Here is a 10,227-nt window from a genome sequence, read left to right as displayed (position 1 = left end):
GGGGGGGGGGGCGAGGAGGGGGAGCTTAGCAGTAGTGATGAAACTAATATTACTCATAGCAGGCCTGGCACCGAAAGCTGTTTGAATCATGTGGGGAGAAGAGTAGTGTGAGCACTAGCTGGGCTGAAGGTGGCTTTCAAAAGAACAATCTCGATACGCAGGCATTTGCGTCTGTCTGCTTGTTTAAATGCACGTATGTATTAGCAGGGATCCTCATCATGTGTTTTGTGACTTAATTCACAGACTTGGCAGTCCACTTTGGAAAAATGTGATTCCTTAGCTGCGTAATGCCTAAGACTTATAAGGAAAATACTATGAATGTTGAGGTTTTGGAATTATTTGACTCTGACTCTAAACCAAATTGCTTGTATATTTGGTTTCAGAAACTCCAGAAACTATTCCAGGTAGCGTAAACAGCTACTCTTCTTCTCTGAGCAGCTGCAGTACAACTCTAAATTTTTCCAGAAAATTCAAGTCTGAAACAAACCATACAAGATTTCCATTTTACAATTGTTGCTTTTCCTAATAACATACAGAATGTTTTCTACTCCAAATACTAAAAGATTTTGGGAGATGTGACTTTCCTTACATGAAAAGCAGTTTTCAGACCCTATGTTGAGAGATTATTGGCTAGAAAGTATGAACAATTGCACATTTTTATTGCCTCCCCTTTAAAAGATTTTTGATAGCAATTTGCTTTTAATTCATCGGTCGTGTGCGATATATTAATTGTGCAGTGCTGTTTAGTAAATCTAAAACAAATAATAATTCCCAGATTTTTAATATTTTTTTTTTAATTATGTTATTGTCCTGTTGCTCAGCAAAAGCAGTCATATGATGAAGCCATGAAAAATAATCCTCTGGACTTTATTGCAGAAGCAGTTTGTGCTAATATGGTCTGGAAGCAGCCTGTGGTGATGTAACTCAAGAGATGATGGGAAGTGGTGTTACATTATCCATTACCTTGTATTGGTTTTCAGTTCCATTTAAAAGAGAAGTTTACTTTCTGAGAGTAAAGAGAGATAATTAAAATGTGGTAATAAAATGGGAGTCTGCGAACACAGTGACTGCAGCTTAGAAACTGGTTTCGCTACATTACATGATCTTAAGCACAGAAAGAGACAGTTTGGGGAAAAATAATGTTATCTGAAAGCGGAAATAATATACTATATTGACAGACTTCTGAACTCTGGCACATCTGAAACCAGGTAGTATCATGAATTTACCTATAGTAACGTCTAGGTGGCAGAAGTAGCAATGGGAGGGGTTTTGGTTTTTTTTATAAGGAAAAAAATCCAAAACCACAGCATATTTAAAACCTGAAGTTCTAGAACACAGAACTAGCTGGAGCCTAGAGCTTTCACTTGTCATTATCATCTGCTTTTTCAAAATACTGAGTTTCAAAGCCTCATGCAGAAAGCTGGCTTGCTGTTGAGCTTTTTAGGTGTGATTTTCTTTGGTGTTATGTAACCATTGTAAGTAGATGCTCTGGCAGTTGTAGTTTTAAAATACAAAAGTTTTATTTGGTTAATAAGGGAATATATCAGAGCCATTATGGTGATTTTTGTCATTTGTTTGGTTTTAGCATATTTTTTTTTTCTATAGGGTATCTTTTAATGGACTATATTGTAGCTACTAGTTATGTTGTGCCATGCCACTGTATCATAGAATAGTTAAAGTTTGAAGGCACCTTAAAGATCATCCTGTTCCAGCCCCCCTGCCCTGGGCAGGGACACCTTCTACTGGACCAGGTTACACAAAGCCCCATCCAGCCTGGCCTTGAACACTTCCAGGGATCCACAGCTTCTCTGGGCAACCTGTTTCAGTGTCTCACCACCCTCACAGTAAAGAATTTCTTCCTAATACCTAATCTAAATCTGTCCTCTTTCAGTTTAAAACCATTATCCCTCATCCTAGCACAACATTCCCTGATAAAGAGTCCCTCCCCATCTTTTCTGTAGGCCCCCTTTAACTACTGCAAGGATCAATGTCCTTGATTCATTAGTAGTAAGTATAGAATAACTAACACTTAATAACTACTTTAAAATATAGGATAGCTACTGTTGTGAGCCTGTGGAAATTTTCTTTAGAAGCTGTTTTTAGAAATTCAGTTTTATGGACTAGGTAACATTCTATAGCACAAGGCATTTGTTCATGAAGCATGTGTTCTCTTTGGCCAAAGAATGGGGATGGGAAAATAAATTTCTTTGGTCTGTCTTTTAAACTGTTTGACCTACAACTTAAATACTCTTCAAGTAAACTTACTTATAAACCAAAGGATATAAAAGAAATCATAGAATGTTTAGGGTTGGAAGGGACCTCAAAGATCATCGAGTTCCAATCCCCCTGCCATGGGCAGGGACACCTCCCACTAGAGCAGGTTGCTCAAGACCCCATCCAGCCTTAGCCTTCTATGAGATCTATTCAAAAATCATTTCAAATATCTGTATTTTATCTCTATTATCCAGTTTACTGGCAGTATTTTACTTTCTTGCATTTGTTATGCTGTTGGCTTTATTTTATAGTGTACTTCTTCATTACTGACCTAACCAATTTTATATATTAGCTTTTCACAAGTATTCACTCTGTTGTCTTTTTCTCCTTCTAGGAGTATATTAAGGGGCTCTGTGAACCTGAACTAGAAGAAAAGGAGTACTACCCGAAGGACATGCACTGCATCTTTGTTGGCGCGCAGAGCCTGTTCCTCAACAGTCTCATCCAGGATACCTGTGCTGATATAACAGTGCTGGAAATAGGATTGCTCGGCATTAAGGGGGGCGCGGAGGCTGTTGTGATGGCTCAAAGTCACGTTCAGCAATTTGTGAAGCTTTTTAAGAATAATGAAAGTTTATTAAGTGATAATGAATCGGGGATTAAAAAGCAATTCAGACGATTTGTGGAAGCACATGCAGATAAATATACAATGGATTTACTGATCTTGCCTAGCTCACTGAAAAGAGAACTCCTAGCTCTCACACAAACTGAATGCTGTGAAGCGGAGAGCGATATCATAGATCTTACAAGTTCTGAAAGCCTGACAGAGCATTTACAGAACAAACCCTTCAAAGTAATTGCTACAAACGGAGATGGAAGAGCAGATGGTGAGGAAGCAAGAAACAATGCTGGCACACCTGTAACTGAGCTTACAAAGCAAATGGACACTGTGTTTTCTGATGCTCCTGAAACAAGTTTTGTTCCCATAAACGCTGTGCCTCTGTTAGAGTCAGTGGTGCCCAAAGAAAGGCAGTCATGTAAACGAAGATCCTCTGATGATGAGGAAAGGCTTCCTAAAAAGCATTTCTCTTTGGAAAATGATCAGGAAGTGAAATCCGCTTCACACAGTAATCCTTCAGACAGCGATGCAGTTATTGATCTGCTTTCAGATGCCTCTAGTGAATCAGATGATCCCAGTTACTGCCTTAAAGAAGGTGATGAGGTCAGTGAGGAAATGGAATATAAGATTCTTGTGAACTTTTTCAGAACAATGGGATATTCCCAAAATATTGTAGAAAAAGTTATTGGTATCCTGGGACAATCTGTGGAACCATTAACATTGCTAGAAGAAATTGAGAAGGAAAGTTTAAAATTTCAAAAAGAACATGAACAGTCATCTCAAAAGCCTAGAACTATCAATCCTCCTTTGGGAGATAATGCAGATAATTCAAAAAAGCTAGAAGACAAAGGCATTTCTAGCAATAAAAGTCCACTTAAATCCAGTCGTACCACAAAGGAGACAAAAAATGAATATCACAAACTACAAGATTCACCAGGCATGCAAGCTGATGAAGAAGATAAAATGCATATGTTGGTATGCAAACCTGCTTCTCCTTCCAGCAAAAATTCAGCTATACGCAATAAACAGAGAGACATTCATTGCCCTGGTAAGAATCACAATTCAAGGTCAAGTGATATAGAAACCGATGGTGGTGTAACTTTCAGCACTAAACAAACTGGAGCTCTGAAAGATGTTGATTTTGTAGCCAGAGGGAGCTCAGATGTGCCATGTATCTCCAGTAAGACTAAAACTGCAGTTCAGCAAAAATCTGTAGGGCCCTCAACTGTACAGAATAGTCATCCTGGTTTTGAGGACCAATTAGGACACTGCAGCTCTTCTTCTCAAGTGAGATCTCTCAACGAATGCCTTTCTCAAACCTCAGATTCTGAAAATCCTATCCCAGACCACCTGTTATCTTCCAAAATACATCCTTCAAATCCTGATAGAGAGACAGTGGGACCACGCAGACATCATCCTGATCCTTCAGTTACTGGAGTTCAAAGATTTATGGAATCTCTGAAAAAGCCTTACAGACTGGAGTTGAAAAATGAACCTGGGAAACCCTACTTAAAGCATATCATTATTGATGGAAGCAATGTTGCAATTTCGTAAGTATTGTTCTTTTTGACTATCTCTTTATTAAAAGCTCAATGAGCTTTCAAATTAAAGAGGGACTAAGAGGTTGCTGTGGCATAGGTTTTTGCTGGCTAGCTTTGTAGTGTCCAACAGTCAATGCACACAGCAAGGTTTTTCAGCTACTGGTGGTGGCTGCTTCAGTAAGTTACAGTAAGGCTTGATTATGAAAAATTATGTGAGATTGACAGTGGGCATCTTAATTTCCAACGCATAGCAATTTTGGTTCTTTTTTTTTTTCCCTCCAGTTTTTATTTTCCATTTAGTGACAGCATTGATTTTATAACTGACTTTTTTGAAGTTGTTATTCTTTGCTGAGATACCGTACATAGAAGGAATTTTGGAAGTTTTTAGCAGGTGCACTATATGACACTGCAGTACACAAATCCAGCTGGGACAGTGTGGTTGTGCGATATTCTATCATGAAACAATTTTGTAGAACTTACTTTTGGCTTAAAAAAATTACTTAGTCTGAAATTGAACAAATGGAATTACTGGTTAAAAAAGAATAAGGAAAATCCATGATTCTGACTTAAAAATTGGTTGGTAATTGCAATATGCTGGAAAATACTTTCTGTAAAGCCTTTTAAGGCTTAGCATTCCTGCTGTGGTAAAAGTTTGCGAATTTATAAAAAAAGCTCAGGTTTATGAAACCCAAATACAAAAATAATCTGAAACGAACAGAACAGGCAATGGAAACTAAAACTAGATATATGTTAAAGGTAGATGCGATCATTTTTGATAACAAGATCTTTCAAAATGACAAGTTAATCAATTCTACAGCATTTCTTACTAGGCAATGGTCAAATTTGAACCCGTTTGCACTATTTCAGAGCAAACTCTGAATTCAGCTCAATGCAGTATTTCAGTCAGAAGTAATTGCAGTGAGCTCAGCTCTGTTGCAAGCAATTTTGTTCATGAAACTTAATTTGTGTTGCGCACACTGAACAAAGGAGTTATCATCAACTTAGGTGTTTTGGTTTTTTTCATTTTTGCTCTTGGTGTCTTCTAATTTTAAAATGGAGGTTCTTAGATAGTAGTAAGATATTTGTTCTTTAACGACATTACATGATAGTGCCTGGGTCCTGTTACTTTCTGTAAATGTACACATGAAACAAAAATACTCCATCCACTCCATAAAATGTGCAGAACAGCGAACTGTGTGTTTGTGTGCACACACCTTGGCACCTATTACTCCTGATACGTGAAAGAATGTGTGCAAACAATAGTAGAAAATTATAGGGCTGTTGGATAACGTTAATAGATTGGCTGATAAGGCACCATGCAAACAAAGCCAATGAAATGGCCACAGTTAATACTGAAAAGATCAAGAAATCCCTTTCATTGACTAAGACTTAGGGATTTTGCATTGTTGTAAATATCTTCTCATTCCTTTTTTTTTTGTTTTTCTCAATGTTTCTATTGCAGACAACTTTGGAGGGCATAGCCAATTACAAATTTCTTTTTTTATTTTAAGTTTGTTATAAATAATTAGAATAGCAAAAATCACTTGAAAGCTGTATTTCTTCAAAACTTTGTACTTCACTTGATTCACTTTAACATTTGTCTCATCAAACCTATCCTTGAATTGATCGCTGTTCTCTAGTCAGGAAGAGATTTGGATTTGTTCTTTTATAAGTAATTTGGCAAGCACACATGTCAGAAGGTTTTGTCAGTGTTTGTGTCGCAGCTTCAGTTGGGATAGACAACATTTTTATTATCTCTCTTACAAGGAAAGGCTGAGGGACTTGGGTCTCTTTAGTCTGGAGAAGACTGAGGGGGGGATCTGATCAATGCCTATAAATACTTATTGGGTGGGTGTCAAGAGGATGGGGCCAGTCTTTTTTCAGTGGTGCCCTGCAACAGGACAAGATGAAATGGGCACAAACTTCAACATAAGAAGTTCCATCTAAACATGAGGAGGAACTTCTTCGTTTTGAGGGTGTCAGAGCCCTGGAACAGGCTGCCCAGGGAGGTGATGGAGTCTCCATCACTGGCTTCAAAACCTGACTGGACACGTTCCTGTGCAACCTGCTCTGCTTGGACCTGCTTTGGCAGGGGGGGTTGGACTAGATGATCTCCAGAGGTCCCTTTTAACCCCATAACATTCTGTGATCAGCAACTGGTTTAGTTTGATGTTATGGATTTGGGATGAGAAATACCTTTGATAGCGCACTGGTGGTTTTAGTTGTTGCAAGACAGTCAAGGCCTTTTCTGCTCCTCACACTGGCCCATCAGGGAGCAATGGGGCACAAGGAGTTGGGAGGGGACACAGCTGGGACAGCTGACCCCAACTTAGCAAAGGGATAGTCCATATGCTGACCCCAACTTAGCAAAGGGATAGTCCACATCATGTGACATCATGCTCACTATATAAAGCTGGGGGAAGAAGAAGGAAGAGGGGGACATTTGGAGTGTTGGCGTTTGTCATCCAAGTAACTGTTACGTGTGATGGAGCCCGGCTTTCCTGGAGATGGCTGAACACCTGCCTGCCCGTGGGAAGCAGTCAATGAATTCCTTGGTTTGCTTTGCTTGTGTGCATGGCTTTTGCTTTACTTATTAAACTGCTGCTGTCTCAACCCAAGAGTTTTTTTTCTGTCACTTTTGCTTTTCCAGTTCTCTCCCCCATCCAAACATGGTAGCAATCAAGCAGCTGTGTGGTTCTAGTTGCTGGCCTGGGTTAAACCATGGCAGTTTGCTATCAAGCTTTTTTTTTTTTTTTTACAATGTTTCTTCTTAATGAGGAAGTGGTAGTTTTTAAGAATAAACTGACTCACTGTTCTTCTGCTCCACTCCTCAGTGTAACAGTAAGAGTAAACTTACTATGAGAACTTGCTATTTAAGATTTTTTCTTCTGCTCCACTCCTCAGTGTAACAGTAAGTAAGAGTAAACTTACCATGAGAACTTGCTATTTAAGATTTTTTTTGTGTGTGTGTATTCAGAGTTCCTCTGCTGAACATGCATAAACGCTTCTGAGTACAGAAATGAGTTTTCATTCTGAAACCATGCTGCCAGAACAAAATGGAGTACTTTAAGCAAAATAGTAGTAATTCTGAGAAAGATCATCTGTATGCCCAGACAAAGTGAGAAAAGTTTAGGCTATGTAAGTATTTCTTAAACAATTAAACTATTTTAAAATAGGGATTTTAATCTTGAAGATTGGGAATCCTGAAGAGCCTCATATCGGCTATATGATCTTGTATTTAGTTGTAACTAATTCTTGAACAGGATATTGTCTAAGAATAGGCCAGAGTACTATCAGGGATCCCATGAGTTCTGCAGGATGCTCTTAGGCTGAGAAAAACACATCTGACTGGTTAAGATACATGTATCGTGTAAACTACTTCCTGTTAGATGAAAGAGGCTTCCCAAAAGAATGGGCTTAAATGCTGTTTAGGGGAAGAAAATAAGCTTTTACCGGGGAGGGTGTGGATATAATGTTATGTAACACAAGAAAATAATGTCAAAGTCTGTCCTAAAATGGATTGAATGTTTCAGACAGTTGACAGCTGGTGGAGTTCCCCAGAAGTAACTATGTACATGCAGATCTGCACATGCATGTACACACAGCTGTGTTAATGGGGAAATAAATGCCTCGAGTTTCACTGTGATAAATAAAGATGCCTTTAGATATTGTTCTTCCATGGTTATGAAAGATCTACTGTAGCTCCTAAACATTTCACCAAAACTCATAGAATAGCAAAACTTCCTCAATTGTTAGGAATAATAAATATTTCTAACTCCCTTTATCTGTATTATATGTGAATTTTGTTTGATAACAGAAATAATAAGTTGTGTTGTTATTTTTCGTGAAGTGCTAGTAGAACTATTAATATTATTTTAGCAAAGTGGGGAACCAATCTTAACTACTTCCCTTTATGTATAGTCCTAGCCTAATGATTCATACCTTGGTGTTTGCTGATAACTTAGGTTGACTACCAGATGATACCTTGAAATTCGTAGATGTTCATTCAGAAACATTTCTGCTAATGTTTTAAACTTAATTCATATAAAAAGATATCTCAGCCTGTTTTTTTTTTTTGACAGGCCTCTTATGCATTTGCACATGTTCCTGCTGGATCACTATTTTTCCCCATTCAGAACAAAACATACTTTTTTTTTTAAAGATGATTAGCTTCAAATGCAGTTTAAGGATGAAGGACCTAGTAATATAGAAATGTTTGCAGTTTGTCCAGAAAGCCTCTATAGCACAGATGAGGTGTCAAAAGTAAATCTAAGTAACTTCTTCTGTTTATGAGAAGGAACGTCGAAAGATTTCTTAATGTGTAACCTTTCCTACCAAATGATCACTAATTGAAGAAGATGATGGTCATCCTTATAAATGGATTTCTCCAGGTTACAGAGCCCAGAGCTAATCCCTTATGACTGGCAACAGTAAAACTTTTCAGGTCAATCACTGGAGAATTGATTGAATTAATAGATTATGGTTTTCTGTCATTTTATAGTCTTGCTAACTTTAAAGGGGAAGTCTGAAATTATCCATAGCTCTTAACACTGCTTTAATTCAAGTACAGTGTTTTGTTACAGTAAATTGTTTTTAAAGTAACGTTATTTCCTCATTGCTCAGACTCTGTTCTTCAGAAGATAGTGATGTAAAAGTGGAAGTCACAAGTGAGTCATAAGCTACCTTGAACTTTTTACAATGATTTCCCAAACATATATTAATGGAAGAAAAACACAAATTGTTGGGGTCGTATAGAAAATAACAAAATCACCGCATCCTGTTTGTGTATTTTTTTTTTAATGTGGAGATATTTTTTTCATCTACGTATTTCACCTATGGGGTTTTGTGTATTTGTTTTGTGTTGTTTGGTGTTTTGGTGTTTGTTTTTTTTTAAGAACAGCCAAATACATCTGAAACCAATGAATTGAAAGATGGTGAATAAACATCTGCTTACTGCCTATCTCCCTGATGTCTGCAAGACTATCATAGGCAGTGGTCTCCTAACTCTTTTTGGTTGAGCGCTCCATCAATAAAAAAATCCCTGAGCATGCACCCCCAATGTATATATATTTATCAACTATGTATGTGCCTAACTGAAGTTCTAATACTCCCTTCGTGCACCCCAGTGGATTGCCTTGCGCCCCAGCTGGGGTGCACGTACCCCACACTAGAGCAGGGCACAGTCCCCAAATATGGTCTTAGAACATCTGCTGCACAGCCAAAGAAAAACTCTGCTTATGAAAAGCAAAGGACAGAGAACTGCCTCAAAATAGCAGAACCATCAAGATGTTTAAATGTCCAACTAAATAATCAAAGCATGGGGCCTGGGGTTTTTTTAAAATAGGTATTCTGCAGCTTCCTTCTGGCTAAAGAAAGCCTCATTATTTTCTTACGTCTTAGGAAGTGAAAAATTGTTTTCAGTTTTGCTTTGAATTGTTTTCAGTTTTACTTCTCAGTACCTTGAGGTTATGGACATCTACTTCTGTGCCTGTGTTGGTTTAGGGTTTTTTGCCCCAATTGTTGAGTCTGGGGGGTGGGGTGGAATTGATGTGTTGCTCACATGCTTGGACTGAGACTGAACGGGCTTCCAAATCACAACTTGCCATGTGTCTTAACTCTTGAGGAAGCTGAAGCATTTTTCCTTGACACATACAGCCTAGTTAGTAAAAATGGCACATTGATCTCTAAAGGCTAGCTGTGCTTTCACTGTGCTTGGTGAATAAGACAAAGTCCAAGTATTACTCTTACTGCTGACAAGTATTTTTAAGAAATTGCCTCTTTTTATCTGTGAAAACAGGCATTTCAGGGCAGACTGAAATATCCAGATAGTTGTCGGGTAATTTTAAATTAAAC

The 10,227-nt window shown here is 38.1% G+C and overlaps 1 protein-coding gene across 1 annotated transcript in view; it reads left to right on the top strand.

Moving 5' to 3' along the window:
* N4BP1 (NEDD4 binding protein 1) overlaps positions 1-10,227 on the top strand; it is a 32,328-nt gene that overhangs the window by 12,456 nt on the left and 9,645 nt on the right. The window contains exon 3 of the mRNA XM_014942162.1: positions 2,609-4,383. Within this exon, the coding sequence (XP_014797648.1) occupies positions 2,609-4,383 (1,775 nt within the window). The remainder of the gene's footprint in view (positions 1-2,608; positions 4,384-10,227) is intronic.

This window comes from Calidris pugnax, unplaced genomic scaffold, assembly GCF_001431845.1.
Source record: "Calidris pugnax isolate Ruff unplaced genomic scaffold, ASM143184v1 scaffold28, whole genome shotgun sequence".
Taxonomy (NCBI): domain Eukaryota; kingdom Metazoa; phylum Chordata; class Aves; order Charadriiformes; family Scolopacidae; genus Calidris; species Calidris pugnax.
This window is presented reverse-complemented; position numbering and strand designations above follow the sequence as displayed.